Source organism: Electrophorus electricus, chromosome 3, assembly GCF_041902795.1.
Source record: "Electrophorus electricus isolate QZ-2024a chromosome 3, ASM4190279v1, whole genome shotgun sequence".
Classification (NCBI taxonomy): domain Eukaryota; kingdom Metazoa; phylum Chordata; class Actinopteri; order Gymnotiformes; family Gymnotidae; genus Electrophorus; species Electrophorus electricus.
In genome coordinates this window covers 34,348,362-34,374,849 of record NC_137499.1, presented here as the reverse complement: position 1 = coordinate 34,374,849, position 26,488 = coordinate 34,348,362, and the positions used below count along the sequence as shown (strand labels likewise).

At 46.4% G+C, this 26,488-nt stretch overlaps 1 protein-coding gene across 3 annotated transcripts in view; it reads left to right on the top strand.

Moving 5' to 3' along the window:
- Positions 1 to 26,488, top strand: part of spop (speckle type BTB/POZ protein) — a 62,403-nt gene that overhangs the window by 11,130 nt on the left and 24,785 nt on the right. The window contains exons 2-5 of one of the 3 annotated variants that reach the window (XM_081711254.1): positions 9,124 to 9,179; positions 21,155 to 21,476; positions 22,015 to 22,136; positions 22,314 to 22,465. In XM_081711254.1, coding sequence (XP_081567380.1) covers positions 21,399 to 21,476; positions 22,015 to 22,136; positions 22,314 to 22,465 — 352 coding nt within the window. In that variant the 5' untranslated portion in view covers positions 9,124 to 9,179; positions 21,155 to 21,398. Of the gene's footprint in view, positions 1 to 9,123; positions 9,320 to 21,154; positions 21,477 to 22,014; positions 22,137 to 22,313; positions 22,466 to 26,488 lie in introns of all 3 variants that reach the window. The other 2 variants (XM_026997944.3, XM_035527018.2) reach the window with 2 other exon arrangements.

Sequence of the window (26,488 nt, the reverse complement as noted above, 5' to 3'; positions counted from 1 at the left end):
ATGTCATATTGCTGTGGATTCACAGAGCCAGTGTACTGCATGATACTCGAACGCAGTACTGTTATACTCGACCACTGTTATGATTCCAAATAGGCTAAATAATCCTCTTTTTATCTCAGTTTAATGCTAAATTCCTATAGTGTGCCCCTCTCTCTCTGTGTAGACCTCCTACTGTCATGATTTTAACAGCTTGTTAAGCCATCTGCACAACCTTTTGATCTCTTGCTGTCCACACATGGCATCCATGTGGAAGTGTATATGCATTGAGGTGTGTGTGTGTGTGTGTGTGTGTGTGCGGGCGACACCTTTTTCTGACAGCAGTTCACACATGGCTGAAGTAGAGTTATATGTTGTCAGTCAGTGGTGTTCAATTATTTTCGAACAAGACCACCTTTTGAATACACTGGCATATTAACGATGTCTTAAGCAGGCACCTTGTTGTTCACTTTACTATTTTATGGAGCAAACAGATCCACCTTCTTGAAGGCATATAATGCACTTTGCAGGTTGCAAGCAAGTTAAATCACTGCTACTGATGTGGCAGACATCATTGCTTGTTATGCAGTGATTCCTTTTGTTTTGGCTTTTCGAACAAATTTTTATAGTTTTCAGAAGCCATCATGCAATCAAGTATATGAACTTTGTAAAGCAGAGCTCAGGATTGACCTAAAATAGTTAAAAATAGGACAAGACAAATGGGTAATGGTTAGGATTCCTCAGCCCCACTAAAAGGCCTTTAAAATGGCCTTGGATGTGTGGAAGGTGTTCTGGTCTCATTAGCTCCAGTGCTTCATCAGCGATGTCTGTCTGACCAAGAGCAAAACCATCCTGCTACAGGTGGTGTTTACAGGTGCTGCTGTAGAAGGGGTTTATGAAGAATTCTAATTAATGTGACTTTAAAGGCACCAAAAGTCTGCTTTCTTTAAGCATGCCATAGGTGGTCCCGTCTCTCCAGCTGATTGCTTTGAATGTCCTCGCGTGACCCCGGCTATGTTTTCAAAAGCTCGATCCAAATTGCAAGTCTTTCATCATCCGCGTGCAGCTCGGCGCCTCGCCGGTGCACGCTTGTTCCACCACTTTACATCTCCACTGCCTTCAAAGTGCCTCCTGTTCTCTGGGGCGGGGGCTGCGTTCCCCTCCCCCTCTGCACGTCCGATCGCTTACTGATCGATCGGCGTGATCAAAGGTGGCCGAGAGGCGGCTGATGAATCGCTGGCTGGATAGCAGAGGTGCTTAAAAAGGGCCTGTTCTGTCTGGAGTGACTGAATGCCTTGTGATAGCCCCACGTGTGTGAATGTGTCCGTGCCCTTTCTGTATCTATAATGGCTCCCCTTTCCTTGGCAGTGGAATCAATGATCAGTGATAAAGTTAATGTCACCGTCTCCAGCCCTCATTCTGTTCTTCTCTTCCCCTCCTTCTCTCCCTCCTCTTCCCCCCCACTTGCCCATGTATCTTCTGTTTAAATGAGGTTTCCAGATAAAAATCTGTAATTTAGCCTCTGATTCCTTACTGTAGGGTTTGGGGGGAAGATTAGAGAGCTGAACTGAATTAGTTGCATGAGTTCTGCTCACGTGGCTCTAATAAGGCGTTGGATGTGACTAGTTGAAAGTACATGACTCATTTGCCACTAATGTTAATGCTTATGTTAATCTTTGCTCTACCAGTTTTGCCTGGTCAGTGCGTGCGTGTGTAAGTAGGACGAGAAGGCCACTGGTTCTCTGCTTGCGCTTGCTGTGACTTGCACATGTAGTTTGTTTATGTAGAGTGTGATGTCATCCGGTATGCAGAACTTTATGACTCAGCACATCCAAATTTTCCTTTGGAAGCTAATCTGGTGCCTGAGCTCTGTGCAGTGGGGATAGTTATGCACTCCATAGGAAATAATTTTGGCTTAATGTTTCCTTACTCTACTCTCTCTCTCTCTCTCTCTCTCGTGTGTGTGTGTGTGTGTGTGTGTGTGTGTGTGTGTACGTGTACGCGAGAGAGGAAAAATCTCCTATGGCAGACAGCAGAGCTGTTGATTGTGACAGTTATTCACTGCCGTTTAAACATGTTTGAGCTCTTGATGTGACGCCCTGGCATTTCTACTCCTAGGGACAGACCTTTTATTCACTCTCCCTCTTGCTCTCGCTCTTTTCATGTCCATCTTTGTCACTTACTGCCCTTTTAGTTAATTCATTCTTCTTTGTTCCTCCTGTTGTTGTCTTAATGTGTTTTTTCTCCAGTTCTTTTGCATGGGCAGGCACCTGCTTCTTTCTGCCATTGCTCCCTCCGTTTGGACGTTTGTCATTGTCTGTCTGAAACACATTGATGGTTATTAAGTTTAAGAAAAACTGTTTGCACATCCACAGGGCTGGTTTTAGTCAAAAATGTAGGCACATGAGAAAAATATGGAATCATCTTTTTTCAGCAGTTTTTCACAGCAAAAATCACTTTCAGAGCGCTAAAAAGGTGGGGCCAGGTTTTTGATCAGGGGTGAAGTGTCAGATTGAGTCCTAGACCATACATGGTATCTGTACATGTTATTAGGAGGCTGGAAGGGCGTTTAAATAAGACGGGCATGTTTAGTTCAATTCAAATAATGTGCTCAGAGGTTTAGATTCAGCCTTAAGTCAACTTCAGACACTACCAGAAACGTGTGATCCAAATAAAGTGTGTGTATTACAGGGGGTGGTGTGATTTTTAAAACATTTTTTTTATGTGCATCACAATAGTTCAATATTTGGTGGTTATTTAAATGTTGCTACACATTATAAACAATAATATACAATTCATATGTTCAGTACATCTAGCTAATAAACTTAGGGTGATGGTAAACATTCATTAAGCTCTGCTTCATGAACGATTTCTGATGAAACATTTTAAGAAACTCAGTGGTTTCATAGTATGAACTGATGTGTAGTATGAACATATGTTTGTAATGACTGTAATGGAAAACATTTCTGCTTATTTTAGCATGTCGCACAATGCCAAGATAATTAACGTGACGCAGCTGATATTTCATAAAACAAATGAGTGGATGATTTTTAAATTCAGAATAAACAGTTGTACTACAAATATATATTTTAAATCATAATGCTCAAAGCAGACTTCTTGTATTGTTCAGTGTCTATAGGCTTGACGGACGTGGCCATAAAACATTTCTTCAACCTCTTCCCTCCAGTACCAGCACTGGTTTCTGTGTGTACGTGTGCGTGCCCGAGGACTTTGCTCATTCATTATAGGGAATGTGACTGGCTTTCAGGAGCAGCTGAATGCACCACCCAGTAACTATTATTGTCCCCAACACTTTTCAAAGAAGTTCCACCCATGTCTGGATGTCTTTATTTACATGTAGAAACTCTATATTAGAATAAATTAATCACAAATAACCATTAATATAATAATAAGTGTTCTTGTATTTTATTTACAAAATCTGTCTAGTAAGATCTGACAACTTTTGTATCCCAAACTAGGGGTGTAATAAAATAAGAGTAATATTTAAGTGTATCATGTTTTGTGTAACAATTCTCAAACACAGTATCGATTTTGAATTAATAGTTTACACGCAGAAATGTGGCCTAGTTTGTGGTTCGCTTTGTTTTGTGTTTAAACCCCTGAGCAGTTAGCGAGCCAGATTGCAGTGTTGTAATCTTTCTGCAGGCTTTAGGCACCCCCACTTCAACATACATAATAAGAATGTAAGGGCACTGCTAAGCATTCATAAACCTAGCGAACTAGTAACATTACCCCCGAAGGCTGAATCCAAAAGCTGTAGACCAGCATCCGCGGCATGCAGAGTTGAAAGTGTGGGCTCGTTTTGGCTTCCACAATGAGGAAAACACTGAAACTTGACCATAGGCTGCTTGCAGCATAGGCCATGCCAGTGTCAAACATTTGGGGGAACACGGCAAATCTGAGAGCACACTCAGCAAGACCCTGTTTTGATGTACTGCTAATGGAAGAGCAAACGGCTAACGGTAACCAAGTGGATCCCTCTCAACTCGCTCTGGAACAAGTTCACACACCAAAGTTACCACTGACTTCAACGCCTGCAACCAAAATGGCGACCACTCAGACGTGCAGCCTTTTTCAGCACCATAGCCAGCCACCAGTTAAAACACAAACGAGACCTGTTCCAGCTACCAAAATGCAGGTTGAGCACAGGCCTTCCCGTGACAGGATTGGGGAAATTTTTAATCTTTTTTTTTTTTTTTTTAAACCACAACCAGCCATTTGTGAAGCGCTCCTTTCAGCAAAATGTCAGGAAGATAGGAAAGGATATCTTCACACTGAGCCAGGCTGACATCATGTGCCGAGGAAGTGTTCAAGGCTCTCAAGCCAATGAAGGATGCCACCTTGGTAATGTGAGAAGAGAACATGTCCACCCTGTCTGTCAGTACACCACTTAATGCCAGGCTTCTCGTGGACACAGGAAAGCCTACCTGGCACACAAGCAGTGAAGGACAAGGCTGAGAGAGAGAGAGAGAGAGAGAGACACACACAGAGAGAGACACAGACACACACACACACACAGAGAGAGAGAGAGAGAGAGAGACACACACGCACAGAGAGAGAGAGACACGCACAGAGAGAGAGAGACACGCACAGAGAGAGAGAGACACGCACAGAGAGAGAGACAGACACGCACAGAGAGAGAGACAGACACCAGCTTTTGATCCTGCCTTTAAGGACCTACCCTTTCTGTCTAAGGCTCAGACCAATGACTCCTCTGGTGGCTGCCATAAACAACAAAATGTAAGAAAATAAATTGGGCTATTTTCCTGCATTGCATACATTAAAGGTTATACGTGTATACATCTGATTAAATACAAAATATTTAGTTTTAATAGTTGGACTTGAATAATTATGTACAAAAATAAAAATATGCAGTAGGATGAATTTGGACTTGTAGTTTATTGTAAAACTAATATCAGTTCTGATCTGATGCTTGGATGTTTTTCACAAGTAAGATGAGGTAGACGGTCTGGTGGAGGAGGCTGATCACCTACTGATCTGTCAGGATGCCCCAGGTGCTGCATCCCCTGCCACCAACCACTACCAAAAACATTGCTGCATCAAAATCTGCCCCTGCTGCAGCTGAGAATATGAGCTTTGGAGAAGAAACCCCTTTACCACTCTCAGTCCTCTCTGTTGGGGGAAGGAACACGAGCGAGTGCCCTCAGCTGTCCACAGTAGCAGAGAGTTTTCTCCACCGCAGGAGACAGACACAGAAGTGTCCTGAAAGTTGGCCATGTTGACCAACTTGTCTTCATCCACAAAAACCTTAACACAAATAATAAGCACATACATACATACATACATACATACATACATCAGGAATCCTGCAAACACGTCTTTCATTGATGTAAGCAAATTGAATTCCTTTGTTCATATTGCAAAACTATTTTGATGTTGGATTTTGCAGGAACTGCATTTTCTTTTAGCTAATTACTTGACTGGGAAAGTAAAACCTGGCATACATTTACTGCAGCAAACTGTGAACCTTTAAAGCAGGATCTAAAATATATACTGTGTGTTTTAACACTGTGGTTTACAGGTTTTTTGAATTTCTTAATCGAAATTTTCTTAATTTTGTTTATAAAAAAAACAAGGTGCTATGATGTTGGATGTTACAAGGACTGTGTTAATTGCAAATGCAGATCCCACTATGTGGATCGCATACAAAGTATGCTATGACAGTTTTCTTAAACTGCGATTATTATTATTTTTTTAAAATCTAATTTTATCACCTTTGTTACGGTATTGGCAATATACTGGAATATATTGACCCTTAACCCTTATATCGTATCCCCAGGTCCTCAGGTCCTCAGGTCCTCGTATCCCACAGCCCTATCCCAAACCTTGCAAACATCTTTCAGTATGAGGAGTTCAGTCACACAGAATAGTTCACACCTACAGATGGAATATTTGCAGACTGGATAGAACCATACCTCACACCTAACATCACTTACCCTGGTTAGGGAAAAGATTCAAACACAGCATAGGAAGTCCAAAGTAGAAGCTTGAGAGAATTCACTATGGGTTCAGGTTTTTGATTTTGAATTTTGAACAATTATAAACCTGTACTGCCCTGATGTTGGTATCTTGTACAGTACTGTCCATTGGGCTGATCGACTCACGTTGTTGCCTTTTTAGATTTGTATTGTTACCTGGTTCAAATCAGTCATTGGAATTTTTGGAAGTTAAAGGAAATCACTGAATACAGAATGGCACATGAAGCTTGTTCAGTATGTGGATTTTAAAAAAAGAAGAAGAAAGTGGCCTGCAAGTCACTTTGCATGCTGTAATGAGGTGGCTTCCAGATCAGCAACATCTGGATGCTGTCAGGCTGCTGCAGTCGAGCAGCTGTGTTTGTTACAAACGCTCTTTAAAAGGAGGAAGGAAGGGCATTTTCTTCCTCCTGTTGCTGTTCTCCGTTCCGTTTGCAGAGTGCGCGGAGTCTTGCCAGCGAAAGCTCTCCCTCGAGGCCTAATCGCCGCAGAGTCCCATCAATCTGCTTCACGGTCAGTCATCAGGCGACACCGCCCAGCTCTGCCCGCGATGGCGCTAGTCAGTCACGTCTGGTTGTGACAAATGCCGCAGAGATGACCGGGCTCTCGGTGAAGTGCGCGAGCCGGTTCCTATGACCTGTTTAGCCTTTTCAGGCAGAGCAGCGTTTCTTAATGCAGTGCTCAGGCAGCCAGAGCCAGGTTCTGTGGAGCTCCATCAGTCCAGCCTGGCTCCGGTGACACCTGGGCGCAGTGTTCGGTGCTACTGATTGCTTGGCTCAGACGAGCATAAGCGCAAACCTTCTGGAGGTGGCCACGGACCGCACTGGGAAACAGTGAGGTGAAAGTAGAAAAGCAGCTTGCGCTACAGCTTGGTGGGTGTGGGGGTGGGTGGGGGTGGGTGTGACCTCCTCAAGAGTTACATGATTTTGACTTGTTTCGGGGTAATGACCCGAAGTACATTTGTTTAACATTTTCTGCCTTCATACCACTTCAGATTTCTTGAGCTGCATCCACATTTTGTGTACATTTTGCTGAGTCATCGCTGAGCCGTTGATGATTCAGCGCTAGTGTCAGTAATGTATACTTGCCCTGCATAACGCATCTCAGCTCTACTGGAGAAGACGCTTCCTTGACAGACAGCCAGAGATGACGAATTTGCTCTGTTCTTCACCCATGTGCATGTTCCTAGTTTCTGTGCATAAGAGCAATACCAAGAATATTATCAAACTTTCAGCACGTTGGGCTGAAAAACTACGGGTAAACTACGGGTTGGTTGTCCTATAATTATAATGGCTCACCACTGGAGATGCTCAGTTCTAGGAATAAGTAACTGATTTATTGTTTAATGGTAAAATTGCAGCGTTTACATGCATTGTCTCTAAACTGGTGGCTACCGCGCCTCTTACTCAAGGCCACATCTGTTAAACTCCCCCAACAGGGGGCCTGAGTCTTTCCCCACAGTTTACATAAACAACTATTCGGTGACAACTTGGCTGAGTTCACCCTGAGCGGTCTTGGCGGTTTTAATGGGTGACTCTTCAGTAAGTTGGCAGGGACTCGGTAAAATGAATTATTCGCTTGGTCCGATTGTGTCGGCTTCCCCCGTTAAGTCGACTAATTATCGGGCCAACCAATATTTCCGTTCAGCGTTTTCGGTGTTTGTGAGAAATGTGGGAATGAAGTAGTTCTGACTTGAGGAGAGGTAAGAACCTGCTGAGGTTGGACATCCCATCTAGCAAAAAGCACCACGCATCCGGTCATATAATTTCGTCACCCCCCCTTGCACCCACAACTTGAGATGAGGCTTGTTGTCCGTATAATTTTCCCACAGTAACCCCCCCCCCCCAATGCACCATTGTACTCTGGTCAAACGAACATAACTCGTGCATGCGGCTTGAACCCTTGCTGACGTCCCGTTTGCTTGGTCAGAGTGAGGTTTCTGTGCATGGGTGCAGGCACAGTGTTTGGGTCCCCGTGGCTGCATTAGTAGTTGGACTGTGTTGGGAGCGCGTGTGCGCTTAAAGGCCGTTTCCCCGTAGAAGCGCTGTGGCGATGACCACAGGTCGCATCTGTTCGCCGTCGCTTGCTTTTCCACTCCTGACGTGACTCTCCATGGCAACCACCTGTGTTGGGGACTCTCCGCGGTAATCTAGGTGGTAATCTGTGTGCATGTCCGCAGTGACGGTGGGAATGGAGGTAATCTTAACAGACGCCTTCTGCATGGAAGCAACAATATATGAACAATTCTAATGGTGACTGCATATTCACTGCTTGAGTTGATTTAGATGAGCTTTGTCGTAGTGTTCCTTCATAACGTTCATTACTGATGAATAGGAGAAACGTAAGAGCCTAGACCTTTCTTGAGGTTTGTTAATCCACCACTGATGCTTGCGTGCCCTTTCAACACTATTTAGTGACTCATACTAAACATTTTGTTTTATATAAAATAGCAAATATATTTTCTGTACTTTTTTTATTGAATGTTTTCAGGCTCTTTTTTTGAGCTCTTTCTTAAGTCATTGACTTCTTAGCTGTTATGTGTATGCAATTATGCAGCAGGTCATTTTTAGGTGAGCAATTAGTTGGATTTCCAGACATACTGCATGTAGGAGCAAAAACATGCAGAGATTGTGCTTTCCACAACATAACTCACCCTGATGGGACTACTGAGGAGAGACAGCAGACTGGAATTTCATTATTTAAAGATTTCACTAAATTTAAGCAAATTTATATGTATGGCAATTCTATAGAGTTGTGTTGTGATTTGTTGTTTTGAGAGAGCCATTTAAATTTAGTTTGATCTCTTTAAAGATTACTGTAGACCGTATAAAAGTTTGCAAAAATAATAAAATTATTTAAAGTTCAGCTTTTATTATTTTTTGATGTTCCAGTATTAAGCATGTTGTATATTATGTTCATTTAACAGTTGTGAGGAAGTTGCATTCTTGTTCATTTTCACACGGCCAATTTATAGCATATGAATATTGGCCCAAGTATCGGTGATGAGCGTCCCGGAGGTAAACGTGTCGGTGGACTCCTGCTGTTAACCCACTTGCACCGTGGAGAATGGCGCACACCGTGCCTCGACTCTTAGCGACACTCATCCCAACTCTGTCTGCTCTGCTTTCAGATTCCTGAGTGGACCAGAAGAGATGGGCAGATAGATCGTGACACTCTTCTGAGACAGTAAGGACAGGCAAGCACACCCGCCCACCCCCTCAGTGGGGAGAGAGACTGAGGAACGGTGAGAGGGGCGTAATACAGCTGGCTTGTGCCATGGCTACTCCTGTTTCACCAGATGCTTAATGGAGCTTGCGCTCATATAGGTAAGAACCATATGAGGGTGAATTAAACTAAAGGGGCATTGGGAGTGACCTTCTAGTGGGGCAGATTACAGGAGAAGAGACCCAGGCAGCTTGGAGCTTTCAGTTTAAAAAAAAAAAAAAAAAGCTTCAGAGGCTGTTCCGTCCCTTATTATCGTCAGAAATGCCACCCCTGTCTGTGAGCCTTCACGTCATTTACTGCCAGGAGTAAAATGATGAACTATAATGCACGCAGGGGCAACAGATCTGATGTGGCGTCACTTACTGAGGCAGGGCGAGGGAGGGAAGGACAACGCGTGGACAGATGGATAAAACGGGAGATGAGGGTCACAACTGGCTAATTGTCCTGTCATTAGCACTGTGTTCACACCTTTGATCAGCACTGCTATTGGTGGCCTCGCGCTCGGGCCTCCTGTATGCTCTTGTTCCGTTTCCCGCGATGTCTCTTTCTCCCGCACTCTCTCTCACTGTCTCTTTGCCGTCTCGCTGTTACGCTTTGCGTTAAACGGGGAATGGCAGCAATTTGAAGCTTCTAAGCATGTTGCAGTAACTTCAGAGGACATCCGCACAAACCCTTTGCTCCCTCCTACACCCAAAAATGGGAAAATTTTAGCATTTTTATAATCGCGCAGTTTGGTGGCACAGGCGCCGGAGGGAGACCCCACGTGAGGCCACCCGCTCTGAATGAAACGTTAACCAGCTGTCGTGCGGTCGGGCGTCACATCTGACGGTAACAGGACGGTAACGCAGGGGCCAGAGGACCTCACTATTGATCTGGAGCTCATGGGTTGGTGCCACCACCCCCTTGAACAAGGCTTTTAAACTCCACTCACGCCGCCCTTCTAACTGGGCAACGGCGGTCCCTCTGGACATGAGCGTTAGCCAAATGTGAACGTAGCGGCCTAATGCAGGGGAGTACAGCTTAAAGAGCACGTCCACCAGCACGAACGCACCCTGCGAAATGGGCCTCTGTGCCGACTGGTTCTGGACAGGTCTGAGAGTGAGCGATTAATGTTTTCAGCCCCTAGTGAAAACATTACAGATGACTTTATGCTTATGCTAAGTTGCCTCTCTGTCGCTTTATTCTTATTTGTATTGGCTAATTTGGGTCACAGTACGATGGCGTGTCATTGCGCCGTCGGTCTGTTCCACAGGTGAGCGGTAGGCTTTGTGTAGCTACAGCTTCATCAGCAAACCTTCATTAAGGAAGGTGTAGTTCGCTTAGTTCCATTACTGAGGTTCTGCAACCAAAATATCTAGGACACAACGAAAGCAGGGTGATAGTTGTGACACAGAGAAACCATGGTGTTGCCAGCCTTAGCTGAAACTTGGGCTCAGAGCGCTGGGGAGAAGTGACTGAGCTTAATTAAGTTGGGGAGCTGGAATCATAGAAGTGGAACACCTTTCTTCCACTTCGTCACCCATGTCCTTTCTCTGCTCTGCTTCCCATGTGATGAGTGATCGGGCAGCAGGTGGCTTAGAATGTGCCTGTCTTTAATGGCATCACCAGATTGTGTTAATCTGACTCAGTGCTGTGTTTTTTCTTCTTCTGGCTTTATTCATGTGTGAGGTGGTTTGCTTTCAAGTGTCAACTTTAAGCTCAGAGTTTGCTCAGAGCTGAGCTCCGAGTGACTCAGAGCTGGAGGCAGGAGCACTAGTGGAACTCAAACTTTTGGCTCCTTTTTGCAAGTTGGTTCGGAGCCCAAGGTCTTTGTGTCGGGGTGAGGTGCGCTTGTGTGGTTGCGTCCGTGTGTGTTTGTGTGCCAGTTGCATGTGGGTTTGTCTTTTGCTTTGAGAATTTAAGTTTTTTTGTGTGTTTGTGTGTGTATGCGTGTGTATACGTGTACGTGCATGTGTGTATCTGCTTGGCATTTAGAGTGATTTGGTTGGCGGGAGCAAAGATAGCAGTGTGTGTGCCCTGATACGCCCTGTAAAGAAGATCTGTAGCAGGGTGCTATGGAGCACTTAACCTCCTACCCGTCAAAGCTCACCCCGGGGAGGAGGGGGCCTGACCGCTAGCCCCCCCCCAACCGCCTACACAATACCCCTCCCGTACGAACAGTTGGCCGCCTCTACCAGGCAGTGTTTGTCAGTAATGTGTCATATTGCCTACGGTTCTAGTTCAGACGTTAGCTCTTCACTGTGCCATGGGACATTGCGCTGTTTTTTCCCTTGTTTCTCATTCCTTGTGTATTTTCTTGAAACTTAGCAATATTATATACTTGATTGGTAACGAATAAATGTTTATCCTGAAAACATTAGCCAACTGAATACTGTAATTCACAGGGGAGTTGGTTTTTAAACTTGAATGCTTCAACTAGCATTACTTTAATGACATTTCTCCAAGTAGTAGATGGAGTGCCTTTAGTAACGGCATAATGGCACCCAGTTGGAGTGGGTGTGCCCCTACCTGTTATCACCAGCCCTCGGTGTTTCTTCTCCCCTTCTAGAAAATGTTGCCGTTCTGTATTAACATCATGTTAAAACAATGTCCAGATGGCAGTGTGTGCGCAGGTGGAGAACCATCGGAGTGTTTTCTTAAATGCTGTAGGATATTGACTCACTGACCATTCCCGTAAATCCAAATCGGGTTTGTCTGTACGCACCCAAGTGAAGATATCAACACTCTGCCTCTCCTACCCTCCCCATGGGCCAGGTGCCAGGTCACCCTGCCTCTCCTACCCCAGCTCGGCCCACGGCCGCACACTAGGGGAAAGAGCAGGCGCCGCCGCCGCCAAATGGCAAACTTGAAGTTGCACGGCTTTGGGAGTAGTCTGGTGGGTGAGGGCCCCTTTCTGCTAAACAGTGAATAGATCGTTGGCCCAGACTTGTCTCCCCCGTCATAGCGTCTGTTTCCCCCGTCACCATGGTTTCGCGGCGGCTCGGTTTCCATGTTGCTTTAGCAGAGGGCTGTTTAGTCACAGTTATGATAACAAACAGTAGCTCACAGTACAACTGCCAGCAAGTTATGAATACACGTCCAAAACAGTGATGGAACGTGACCCTGCGGTTGGTTCTCAAAATGATGAATGAAGTCAGTGTTTTGAACGCAGAAGCCGTGGCCTGACCTCTGTGTTGTTAGAGATTCCTGCCAGTCTCCATTAACACTGCAGCGCTGCGCCGCTGATCTCGGACAAACCTGACTCCTGTTAGTAAACAAGTGCATTGCTGAGAGGTTAAACTGTATATAACGTACATTGTTTTATGAAGGCGAGCGGCAGACGTGCGTTTCGGAGGTGGCAGAAGTGCCGAGTTGGAGGAGCTGAGCTTATCGACAGGCTGCAGATGCTAATCTACCCACACATTCAGCCTGGCTGACGCTGCATAATCCACACTACACATCCACACCTCCCTCTCTTCTTCTCTTGTTTCCCTCCATCTCCCTGTCTGTCTCCTCCTCCTTCCTCCTTACCCCTCCCTACCACTCTCTCTCTCTCTCTCTCTCTCTCTCTCTCTCTCTCTCTCTCTCTCTCTCTCTCTCTCTCTCTCTCTCTCTCTCTCTCTCTCTCTCTCTCTCTCACTTTTTTGCTTTCTACTTTTCTCTCACGCGCGCTCCCTCTCGCTCTCGCTCAGATTGCACGGTCGAGCTTTGCCGTTGGCTTTTTAATGTTGACTTGTGTCCTCCAGGCTTTGTCAGCCATCAATGCACGGAGCACTGACGCAGCATATGTTTTCTAGGCGTCTCTGCATGTCTAATGTGTGCATACATCACCCAGGTCCAGGCTGCGTGTGCACTCTTTTTACCATTACTGTAATAAAAGAGGTTTTTAGGCCCGCCGAGCAGGCTTGATGTCCCCAGGCTCTGATTTCCTCCTCAGTACAGGGTGTGAGGGGCTTGAACAGGATGGGTGTCGAGTACATTGTGTCTGTGGGTGAGGCTGCATTCGTCTTCCCTTCTGCAGTGATTTATTAGTATGTTTTAAGCCAGTGTCCCTAACCGACTCCCACGCTCCCTGTTATCGAGTTTCCTGGGCTGTGGCACGATGTAGGTGCTGCCATTTTGGAGTTCAGAAATATCAAGGCATGTTGGCCTTGGCAGCAGCCCTCCCAAAGGACGGAGTGGCCCGGTGCGTCAGCCCTGGTCATGGCAGTAAATGGCACTATTGGCACGCTTGCCGTCTCAGGCCTGGAGTCTGGTGATGGGTCACCTCCAGAAATGCTGCCTTTGCTTTCTGACTCTTTTTAGCTAGTTGAGTTTTACAGATGACCTGCTTAGTGAAGCTCATGTTGCACTAATATTATTGTTATAGTTGTTGTTTAATTATGATTCGTAAAAATTGTAATTACTTTAAAAACAAGTTAAATGGTTTATTTGGCAACATTTAATGAAATAACTTCTTGCCAAGTTTTTGTTTTAAAGTACTGTTGTGTGCATGCGTTTGTGCAGATCTGTGTGTGTGTGTTCGGTCTATGTAGAGTCCAAATTAGATAATTGGAAGGAAGAAGAACTTTGGGGTTCAGTGGAATGTCGCAGCTGTCTGGAAGGAAATAGCAGACAGATACTATTGAACTTATTAACAGCACTACCTTTCCCCTGTTCACCGAAAAGAGCACATCATGTCTGCTATCTGACACACACTCTCTCTCTCTCTCTCTCTCTCTCATGCCCTCTCTCCCTTTCTCTTGTGCATTTCCTCACATCCCGACTCTTTCTCGCGTCTCACTCTCTTCTCATTATGCTCGCTCGCTCGCACGTTGTTTTGTTTCAGAGTGTAATATTCCTCGACACATCTCCCTCTTATCCCCTTCACAACACATTAAGAGTATGAAATCCCGCTCTGTCTGTTTTATTCATTCCTTCGTTCCTACATTATGAAGGGATGCTTAGTGTGCATTCACTGGCTTCCCTGGACCCGTGTTGTGGGAACTGGCTGGTGTCGGCAGCTCCCGCGAGAAAAGCGCTTGGTCCTAATTGGCCCTGCTGAAAGGGCTTCTGTGTTTTGGCCACTGGTTAGCTGATGTGACCTCGTCAGTGCGACTTTATAAGCGCGTATTCCTCTCCTTTCTTTTATTTCTGTCTTTGTTTCTTTGATTTGGTCTCTTCTTTTGTCTTTTTTTTCACCCCCCCCCCCTTTTATCTTTCTTTCTTTCTTCCTTTCATTCTTTCTCGCTTTGCTTCACTCTCCTCTCCTGGTGGTGTCGTCTAAACGTGAGACCGAGCGTTTCATCTGTGGGGGCGAGGACACGGGGCAAAAAGAAATGAATCGTAGTCATGCTTTGTTTTTCTGCCTTCTATGGGCTAGAGTTCCTGACGATTGTGATGCTCTTTGGTAATAACAGATCCCTTCGGAAGTCCACGGGGGATGAATAATTGATGTTACAAATGTGGTAACCTGGCAAAGGCAAACCGAAGGACATTTTAGAAGTGCCAAACATGCCCGTTTTTCGCCATCTCTCCCCTCACCCCCAACACCCCTTTCGCTGGTTGTGTTTGCCTTTTGGTTTGAACTGAAAGCACCCTAACGATCCGTCTGGGAGCAGGTCTTTTGCTGCTGCCGATGTGCCTCTGTTTTAACTCTGCGGCATTTATGCTGAAGCCGGCAATTGAAGTACACCAGCAAATTAGGGGAGGACCTGAGGGTGAGCCTTTGGGAAGCCCTAACTGGCTGTGTGTAGTGGATGAGCGGACACTAATTTCAGTCTGATGTAATGAAACCTTGCCTTTTTTAAATAAAAAGTTTAAACCTCTATCATATATTATGCAATCGGATAGAATTTTCAATATTGGCTTTCGTCAAATAATTATCCTGAATTCAGAATTCTTCTCGGTTACAAAAAGTATAGAGTTGGAAGCAATTTCTTTTCCAAATACACCTGTATTTGACAATGTTTTAATTTATAATAAACAAAAAAAGTGAAATTGAGGACAAAATACGGCGGCTTTACCCGTGAAATGTGAATTTGGTGATTGTACAGGAGCTGGACAGAAGTGAACAGAGCGCTGATGTCCGGTGTCAAAGCTCTGTCCCTGTTCCTCTCCACACTGCAGTCCAGGGAGAAGGGCGGATTAGCGGCATGTAAAAGATCTTTCATCCAATACTGCCGTAAAGCTATTATAGAATCCTTCCGCGAGAGAAGGGTGCCATACAGGAAGGTAGAGGGAGAAAATTGCTGCGAAATGTGATCCCGCGTGATAGACTGGAGGTATGGTGCATTTGCATTTTAATTAAAAACTGCATCATTATAGGCAGCGAGTTACGTGGCCCAACCCTCGCGCCCCACCCCTCACGCCCCCTCCGCTTGCTTCCGCCTCGGCCGATCCAACCCTCGTCGTCTTCTCCCCCTCCTGCTCTTTCTTCTCATTATAGCTCAGACCTGCGGGCCCTGCTGGTGCGAAAGCTGCAGATTATGGACATGGTGTTGTGACGGGCTGCGAGCCTGCACCGCTCCTGATACCCAACTACTGTCACCTTTCGCTACACCTGCTGGGTAGTAGGCTTCCTGTGGTGTGTGTGTGTGTGTGTGTGTGTGTGTGTGTGTGTGTGTGTGTGTGTGTGTGTCCTTTTGACATGACACGCAGTTTATCAGGAGCTGAGGAGGTGAGAACGTGGAAATCATTGTCTGCGAGCCCTTGTAAAAAGCCCGGGTGTGCGTTCGTGGACGAATGCCTGTACGTGCGTATTTCCATGTGTACACGTGCATGTAAGTGTGTTTTTGTGAACACGTGTGCGTGTTTGTACATGTGCTTGTATATTTTTGTGCTTTTGTTTACATGTTTGTACACGTGCCTGTGCATGTGCAATTGTGAACATGGGAGTGAAGAGTTTGAGGGGGTGTGCGTGTGTGTGTGTTTGTGGCTGCTGTTGGACATATGAAGGCCTGTGGTGTTGGTGTGTAGTTCATTTGTAATGAGGCTAGAGCAACGAGTGTGTGTGAGACAGTGAATGTGTGTTTAGGGGTGTTTGCACTGTTCAACTGTGCCTGCCCCCCCCCCCCCCATGTAACTCTGTGAGTGTGAGCAGTCTAATTGATCACACTGGAGCAGCATGCAAGGGCAAACTGTTGACAAAAACACCAAAGCTCCAGCACTGTGCCCTAATGAGAGGACTCTCAGGCAGAGAGGGTGAAGAGAAAGGCTCTCAGGAAACACCAGGCATGACTGACAGAATCAGGACAAAACGGAGCTTTTGGACATGTTGGCAGCTTTGTGTCTCTGACTGTGTTTGGTGGTGGGGGCTTGCAAAATTTAGGAGCCAGTCCTCTTTATACAACTCAAATATAGTTATCTCAAATGAATAATGGAATCGCCTGTTTTTAGCATTATTTGCACTTGGCTACAAAAAATGGCTCATTTAGAGCCAGACTGAATTAAGTAAAAGATTCCTTGGAGACAGTTTTTGAAGCCAGAGGCGTATAGAGTTATACCACAGTTTAATTCTGTTTGTGAAGTGTGGATGCCAGTGTTCTACAGCTGCTTAGGTGTCAGAACTGGAGTTTTCAGAAACTGACTTATCAATCCGTGTCAAACTGACCTTTCCTTCTTTGTGGAGTGTAGGCCTCATGCTGGTGCTGAGTGTAAAGTAGCAAACTGTCACGTTGGACTAGTGAACACTGACGGTGTCGTCTTCGTGTCTTGGTCACTGGTGAGTGAGAGGCTCGATTGTTTCCAGAAACACCATGATCACTTGAAACGAGCGTCAAGCCTGTGCTGAATTCTCTGCTGTCTTCATATCGGTTCACAGTGTTGTGGGCTGTGTACTGTGTTAAGTGCCATTGCCATAATCTCATTTCAAGATATGAAGCAGCAGTGCTGCTAATATTGCATATTACCAGTGGAAAAGATTCAATATGTTCAGCACATGCCCTGTGTGTGTGTGTGTGTGTGTGTGTGTGGGGGGGGGGGGGGGGGGGTGGTAACAGGCATCAATGCTCTCGAGTTTTCTCTTCCAATGTAGAGTTCTGAATTCTCTCAGCTGTGTCCCAGTGTTGGCTGGCAAAACCATAACGAGCAATTTAATCAAACTATAGTTGATAATTAACCAGATTTATTAATCCCTCAGAGACAGCTGGAGAAAGAGTGTGTGTGCATGCGGGCATGTAAATGGAGGACTTGAAGCAAGGGACTGGTTTGAAATCTTATTGCCTTTGTCACCATTGGACACAACTTGGCCAAAGTCGAGGTGCAGGTGTGTTGTCAGTTCAGTCAGTTAATGGTGCTGACATTTCCACAGCACTCGGCATGGGTGTACTGTGTTTGTGCTGTATTAGATTGTCCAGTTTCATGAGCTCCAGGTAGAATGTGCTGTTACTTGGTCATCTTAAGCCTCTCTTCCACTTTAGGGCCAAACAGTTTCTCCGGCCGCGTTAGACAGTTCTGGACTGCTCACGCTGGTTATGTCTGCTTTTTCCACAACAGTTGGGACCAGGAAGTCTTTGTGGTAGTGACAGATCCTCCTCGTAATTCTGTCCCTCAGCAACTCCAGTCACTGAATGCGTCTTGACCAGATAGCTGATTTGGAGTAGCTTGGACTGCTTTTAACTTTTTATTATTTATGCAAAACATTCAAAATATTAAAATGCCAAGCGTTGGCGACGGGAGAGAATGCAACAAGAAGTCTACCACCGTTCTGTGTAGAGGCAGTGGGTGAATCCCTGCATCAGTTACACAGCCCAGCCGAACGGCAGCGCTGAGCAAGGTTAGCATGACCGACGCTGCTGACAGTAAGTGTTTGCTACTACACCACGTTCACGTGGAAATTCTTTCAGGAGCGGATACCGACCGTACTCGGAGCAGTGTTCAACTGCACAGGGAAGGAGGTTTTTGTCATAGCTCACTGGCGTCCCGTACGTGCGCGATGTTTTCTCTAGCTTTCTTTCATCTCGTCCTTCACTGCCACACGGTCATCAGGAACACAACACAGGGCACTGTGACTGCTCAGTGGCCAGATGGGAACATTGATAAATGTGCTGATAAACCTGCTTGCTGGTGGAAGTCTTGTTTGTTCGGTCAGGCAATAAAGTTAGCAACCCCCCCCCCCCCCCAGCCACTTTGAATGCGCTACTGAATTATGGTGTTCAGAGGAATTTTTTTGGTGGGTTCCGTCCTGGCAGTTGCTGCTGCTTTGTGTCGTGTGCTGATAAAATGTTGTTTTGTTTTTACAGAGTGAGAGATGGAGAGCAGAACAAGCAGGCCGTTCATCGTGCCCTTTGATCCCGCTGTCCTTTATCCGTGCTCCTTCTCCGTCAGTCACAGAGGCTGAGGGAGCTGTGCAGGCTCGGGCCACGGCAGGGAAATCATTTATTTATTTGTTTGTTTGTTTGTTTGTTTGTTTGTTTGTTTTTTGAGAACCAAAAAGAAAAAAAAAACAGGCTAAGAAACACTTCCTGTCCTCCGCAGGAAGTAGCACAGTCTGGCGGGACAGTCTGCATTAGATTTTTAATTAATTAATTAATTTTTCTTTCACCCACTTTCAAGTCACAACTGCGAGACTTGAGGCCAGAGCTGGCATGTGTGGGAGTCTTCTCCTCCTCCTCCTCCTCCTCCTCTTCCTATCAATTAATGCATTATTTTGGTGGGCTAACGGCTGGCGTAATGAGTTCCTGAAGGGCTACATCTCCCCGCCTGGCAGCCGACTCCACCCCCGGTGCGCCGGACCCAGCTTGGCTCTCCTCGCCTGCCTGGAAGTGAAACGGCTCGTGTAACCTGCACGTGTGAAACCTGAGCGTGGAAGGACCCAAGAGGCCCCTGATTTCTCGTGGCAGCCTTGGACCTGGTTCAGGAGTAAAGTAGAGTTTGGTGGTTGTAGAGAGGAAGTGTGACGATGCCGGAGGGGTGTGGTTGGGTGGGAGAGATGAGCCTGCCTCCTGCCCCCTGTGTGTCTGTGTCATGCTGTATGTAGAAACGTGTCTAAGGATTGGAGGGAGTGTGTGTGTGTGCGCGCGCGCGAGTGTGTCAATATTTATCCTCGCCTTGTCTTGTGGATTATCACCCATTAATCACTCTCCTTCCCTGTGTGTGTGTGAGAGAGAGAGATGTATGAAGTGTCTGAATATGTCTGAAAAAGGCTTTTCGATTAGCACACTTTGCTTTCTCAGCTTAGACATGTTTTTGGCTTGGGCTGTAATCTGTTGTTGCAAACAGGGACATGGTGAGTGTGATTTATTTATTTTTTGGTTTTTCTGGTGGGGGAGTGCGTGTGTTTACCACAGTTCCACTGTCATCAGGGCCTATTTACAGAGTTGAAAGACTGTTCGCTGTTTTGTGAAGATTGTTTTGTTGCCACAAAGTGAGTTCCTGTTGATTAGTTGAAAGTAGAAAAAGACATGATACAAATACCATTGAAAATTAAGCTGAGAAAATCCATGGCAGGCGACACATGACTGCAGACATGCACATGCGCACGTTTGCACACACACAAATTAATTGCCAGGAAGTCTGAGGTAATTTGAATTGCAAATGGGCACCAACTTATTCCCCAACTTGACTGATTAATATTTTATTGTTTTACTGAGTGAAATGCCACCAGTGTTTTGCAGAAGATACAAATAGGACAAAGAAGCAGGAGAGTGAAAGATTGAGAAAAGGAGAGGGAGTGTGATTTGAAAATGAACTTCTCCAGGAAGCAAAAAGTTGTCCGTGTGTGAAGGTGGAGTTCTTCTCTTCTCCTGCCCGCTGCCATCTCTTCCTCCGCTTGTCCCGCCGTCCTCCGCTCCTTTCTGACCCGCCTCTCACCAGTTAACCGTCGTCCTCACCATTGATCGCAGCTCACCCAGCCTCACGGTCCTCTTCCTCCCTCGGGCTCGTCCTGTAGTCTTGTGAAGGCTCTGTCGGGCCACGATCCCTCCTCTCAATCAGACGCTAATTAAGGAATAAAGGGACAGCCTGTGCCTCGCTCCCCTGACCACCGGCGGAAAAGCAGAGTGGGGGAGCGCCGCGTGACAGGAGCAGGAAGAGGCGGGAGACGAGGAGGAGCTGAAGGGGTCACTTCAGGTTTTTGCCAGCGGGAGATGGAGAGGAGCAGAAACCTGTTACTATGTTGGAAAGTTTGGACCGGCACCAGTCCGTGACGGCCGGTTAATTAGCTTGCGTCCTGTTCAGTCTTTTTAAAGTGGCATATTCTCGGCCGTAAGTTGTGTTTACTTTCTCTGGGACTCACTCGCTGAAAGAACAACAGAATGACAGGAAAACATTGTTTACGGTACTCGACAAGGTTGCCAGTTCAAGCGCCACCACTGCCAGGTTGCCACTGTTGGGCCCCTGAGCAAGGACCTTAACCCTCAATTGCTCAAGTTGTATTCAGTCAGAATTGTAAGTCAGCTAAATGCTGTGAATGTCACATTGTCACCGTGTCATCACAGACATGTCTCAGTGTTGACCAGCACTGCTGTATCTGTTAAAGATGTACATGTTAACAGTGTGTCTGTTAATGAGGCATCTGTTAACTTCTATCAGTATGGCTGTGGACTGAAACATTCCTAGTCTGTGTGTATCGTAATGTGTGTTGTGTGCACAAATATACACACACACATACTGGTTCATTTAAGGTAGGATCATTGTGTTAACCCGCTAAGCATAGCGGATTGTAGCTAAGGCTGCTCATAATTGGTCTTGCTGAAGGAAATTGCAATGTTCAGAATCTTGTCACTAATCCCAGCACTCTGAGTCGTGAGCTGCATAATAGGAATTCGGGAAGCAAGCCGTTATGACCAGGATTCCTTTAAATGTCTGCCGTTAAATGTTTTTTTTTCAGGCGTCAGGATGCTGGTGCATGTGTGACTTCAAGCTTTTCCAGAGTTTCTTTACAGTACATCACAGATCCTTGGTACTAATTTTGCTAATGTGATACCTCTCTCTCTCTCTCTCTCTCTCTCTCTCTCTTCCCCCGCTCCCTTTCTCAGGTTCTGCTGGTGCTATCAGGGTTGGCTGAGTGCTCTTCTGCGTTCTCTCTCTGTTCTCTGGGCATCTCTACACTCCACTGTGTGCGTGGATCCTGGCGGCGGCTGTGCTGGTTTGGCACTGAGTTTGTGTGAGGGTGTGAGGAAGAAGACCTCTGTGTGTGTGTGTGTGTGTGTGTGTGTGTGTGGGTACGTCGTCTGCCGGCAGGTGTAGTGCCCCCCCCACCCTGCACGCTCAAAGCTGGCGATGTCCAGGGTCCCGAGTCCGCCCCCTCCCGCTGAGATGACCAGCGGCCCTGTGGCCGAAAGCTGGTGTTACACGCAGGTGAGTGTGTGTGTGTGTGTGCGTGCTTATATGTAGTCTTTTTGTGTGGTGTTTTGTTCGTGTGTGTGTGTGTGTGTGTGTGTGTGTGTGTGTGTGTGTGTGTGTGTGTGTGTGTGTGTGTAACAAAGTAAGTGTGCTCTTGCCAGGGTTATTTCATCAAAGAAGGATGATCAAAGAGATTTTTCCATGACCAAAAAGTGTGTGTGTGTGTGAGTGAGTGAGTGAGTGAACACTGGTCTTTATGTAGAGATGGGCACATTACACACCAGCTTCATGTAAGCAGAGAGGCCAAGCCTGATGAACATTTCCCACTATTGTCCTCCCCTCCCTCCCGTCTCTCCATCCCTCCTCAACTACTGCTTGTTCATTACCCCCAACCCTCTTTCTTCAGGGTGTATCGAGATGAAAGGCAGTTTTGATGTAGCCCGATTTTTGAAGTCTTAGCCACCATTTACCTATATATCAAAAGAAAATGAAAGAGAGAAGAAATAGATGTGTAAATGTGTGTGCGTGGCTCTTCTGTGTGTGTGCGCGTCAGATCAAAGTCGTCAAGTTCTCCTACATGTGGACCATCAATAACTTCAGCTTCTGTCGGGAAGAGATGGGTGAGGTCATCAAAAGCTCCACCTTCTCCTCAGGAGCCAACGACAAGCTCAAATGGTGAGGTGGAGTGTCAAGGATAATGAAAGACAATTTGCGTAATTATACTTCCACAAGGTCAAATTCTGCTCGACCCGACCCACTCTGACTCGAGCTGGTTTTCTGGCATCGGGTAACCGTTGTTGATTTTGCCCTTCCTCTCTCCTCCTCTTCGCTGCTCTGTCCACGCCCGCGCAGGTGTTTGCGGGTCAACCCAAAAGGACTGGACGAGGAGAGCAAAGACTACCTGTCTCTCTACCTGCTCCTGGTCAGTTGTCCCAAGAGTGAGGTGCGTGCCAAGTTCAAGTTCTCCATCCTCAACGCCAAGGGAGAGGAGACCAAAGCCATGGGTGAGCCTGCACACACACCGGCACCCCCTCCCCTCCCGCCACTCGGTGCGTTAGCCGCGTTTATTCCTCATCGCGTCATGGATGTGTGAATGGCTGCGAGCTCTGTGTAGCGGTCTGTAAACCAAATCCCCTCCGCTTCCATTTGGTTTTTAAGTGGCTAATATTGGAAAGTGAATGGCAGTTAAACACAAATTAATCACAGGCTTTTAGCCAGTGGACAAATAAAACTATGAACATAAAAGATTTCTGTGCAGAACCCCAGGGTTTGCACTCTTGGTTGTAAAATACCTGTTTTTCCAGCCCTGGCTTTTGAGTACAGTGGAGGAGGAATGGTAGTTCAGGTGAGATTAATGTGCTGTAACGTAAATTCTGATTTCTGTCTTATTTGTCCCTGTGCTGTTGCCACGGTGATATTCTGAAGTCCATAATAAACCACAGGCTAATTCATTTAACAGTAATTCAAAATAATCCATTGGTCTATATGGATAAATCTCATATCTGTGATTCAAAAATACACAGACAATTTATAGACTATAACTGTGGGTGTGTGTCTAAAAGAGAGAGAGAACAATGGTTTATCACATTTATGCAAAAGCATCACTGTTTGAAGGAACGTCCCCCCTGTAGTTTTTGATGTACGTAAGGGAAGAGTTGTGAGTGTTGGGCTTTAATTGGAGCTGAGTCTGTGTAGTTGGGGTCTCGGGGCCTTCTCGTTCTGATGAGCTACAGGGAAAGTGTGTGTTTAATTGGGGTACGCTGAGCCCAGGCTGAGCTGGCTTACAGTCTCACACACAGCGTGCTACTTTACCGGACCTGCAACTGGTGTTCCGTACAGCAGAAAGTGTTTACTGCACACAAGAGTGCCTGTCATTTCTGTAGGATTGTGTGCATGTGTGTTTGTGCATGCCTACTTCTGTGTGTGCGTGCGTGCCTGCATGTGTGTGAGTTGCAAGGTAATTCCTGTCCCTGCGGTGTGCATCGCTTGTGGAAGGGAAATCCACCAGGGAGTAAGATTCCTTCTCTGAAGACTGCTGGCTAGACGCTCCTCTCCTCTCATTCTCGCTCACACTTCCCTCACTCTCCCTCTCTTTCTTCTCTCTCTCTCTCACACACACACTTCCTTGTCTTATTTTTCAGTGCCTTTTCTCCATGTGTCCTACTAGCATTACATCATTGTCCTCTGTCTCTCTCTCCCTACACCTGGTAATCCAGGTTCGTGTGTTCGTTTAGACACAGCAGTAATAAGCCAATGAGGGGTGGCATTCATGGGATTTCAAGTATCCTTGAAAATTGCCAAGTGAACAAAAATGGGACAAAAATAATCTATAAAACACACTCACATTTTCTAGCACAAGCGCGCACACACACACACACACACACACACACACACAAATCGATACTGTTCCATTATCATGCAAAACCTTGCTATCCCATGGGCTTCCATGCTTGAATATAGTGAGTTGTGAGTTGAGGATTATTGGGTTGGGCCTAAACTGTCTGGCCACGGTGGAGCTGTAAGGGACTGCTAGCCATTGGCGCTACTTCATGTGCAGGAATGTTTGCGCTGCTCTGTACGCATCTGAGTGCCATATTGTGGATTAGGCGAGCGCTGTGGTCTTCAGACTTTTAAGTCCATATTTTGCCTGCAGTTGGCCATCTTTGTCTAGTGCCACTACTCTTAAAGTACTGAAGAGGGACTAGCCCAGACATGGAGGACTACAGGCTGCTCTGTGCTCTGTGATTGGCTGACAGTAATAGCATAGTTTTACACGTGCTCACATGCACATCTTTGCACCCTGAAGTGAAAGTTAGTTTAGGACTGGTTGTCCCATATAGATATCTAGCAATTAAATGTTCGATAAATGAGATGATGGCATTTAGCTAGAGACAGCCTGCCTGGGTACGCTAAGACTTTTCTACACAAATCCTTCCTTGTGATTTACCCGATGGTTACACCTCAGGTATAGCACGTGACGCCAGACAGTCTTTACTTTATCACCACCACCAGGTTGTGGTGTACTTTTGTTTTAGCTTTGTTTTTAAATGAAAACCAAGTGTGGTTAACCAGTAGCGGTGGTGCGTTCTGCTAGTGTCAGCACCTCCTCAAGCTGAAGCAGGAGGGCGTAGTGTATCTCCTCAGTGCTCCACCTCCACCTGTGCTCACTGTAACTCATATAATTATAGAACACCTCTCAGGACATCAGGTCTCCCAGGCTTAACCAGTGTTATAGCCACCTGGGAACATTGTTGTAATGGCCGTAGCTGGAGTCTGGAACAATTGTGTCTGCAGTTGATCTTTTGATTAAATACAAAAGTAGGTGTTTTAAAGATGAGACTGTAATTATATGTGGCAAATGTCTGTGCCTTTAGAGAGAGACAAACGCTTTTTAAAGGTTCAAGGATTTCATCATCCAAGATGCTGAAGAGCAAGATAATCTAAATGCATTCGTTTTCTAAAGGCTTTGACTAACTAAATATTGCTAAAGTAACGCGGTTTAACTGCGGGGAAGCTGTTAATAATATGCCCGCTCAGATAGCGCAACAGGCCTCGGTCTTGCCTATTCACTGAACTCTCCCTGATCACCGTGAGTCACAGCGGCGTCGTGTGTGTGCGCGCGCCTGAGTTATTAGAGAAGAGTGAGAGAAGCGAGTGCCTGCCCAAACTGTCTTCAAAGTTCGCGGAAGCGGAGGTGTGAGCTTCAGTCACGCACTTGTCTTCCTGAAGCATCCTGGGTGGGCGCGTGGCGGGAGGGGGGAGGGGCCGCAGAGCCGGAGATGAGAGGTTGAACAACCTCGCCTTTCATTTTCCCAAATTTCATATTTTCTGTCCGGTAATGGGCGAACCTCGGCCCCCGCATTGGTCCGCCCCCTCGCCAGGCTCTGCGCTCGCTCCCTTGCGCTCCCCTGGCGCTCCCCCCAGCACCTCCCCTGGGAGGCGCGGGGACCTGCGTGGCCCCTGCACACAAAATGAAGCCTGTGACAGCTCTGCCGTGAGATGGGAGCAGTTTTTAAGGGAGGGCGGCAGGCGCGAGGGAGAGGGATACAGAGAGGGAGAGGGAGAAAAATGGCAGCAAAAATTGCTCTGTCGGTTCTGGATCATTTAGAATCCAATTTAATCCTGGCCTCCTCTTGAAGGGGTGGGGGTGGGAGGAGAGAGAGAGAGAGAGAGGGAGAGACCAAGGGTTGAAAGGGAGTGAAATAAAAACAAAGTAAAGTGCTTTAATTAAGAGGGCTGTGTGTCAGAAGAGGCACGCGGCATCCAGCCTGTCTGAGACAGGTGTGGGTGGCTGTCCGGGTTTAAGCCAAGCGTGCCTGCTATTAGCACATGGGTGGAGGCATGAAGAGCTCCTCCATCGCTGCATTCCTCCGTCACATCGCATCACGAATGCAGAGATGGAACATCCTGTTGTGAAAGCTAAGCACGACGATCAGATCTATGACCTTGGGGGGGGGGCTTGCAGGCATTCTCCCCGGCCCACCTATGTCCACGTGTCCATATGGACACAACAGCGGCATGGCCCGGTCTCGGGGGGGCCCAGGGAGCAGCAGCCACGGCTGGGTCTGCTGGCTTGACTGGAACCTTTAAGTATAGGAGAATCTGAACAATTATTCAAAAACAACAACAAAAACAAACACTCCAAACCAAAACAAAAATGTCCACAAATCGAGCCCAAATCCAGGGATTTCAGCTCATCTCACTGGTTCAAAAAACACTATTTTTTCCCTTTCTTTTCTGTGAAATGTTTGCCTGCAAATGTATTCAGCAAAATTAATTCCTCTAGAGTTGCACAGGGAAAAGCACTGCACCCATGTTTGGGTACAGAACTGTTCTTGTGTGAATTATGGATGACTATTTTAACACTGTAACCAATTTGTGGCGTTTTTTCCCCTCTCGAATCATTATTTACCTATTAACTTGACAGCTGTTATTCTGGCAGTGCTGACTTCAGTTTCCTGTGTTCCTGTGCCTGGGAGACAGGAGGTGTGATTAAGGGTCGTTCATGAGCCCTGTACTCGAAGGCA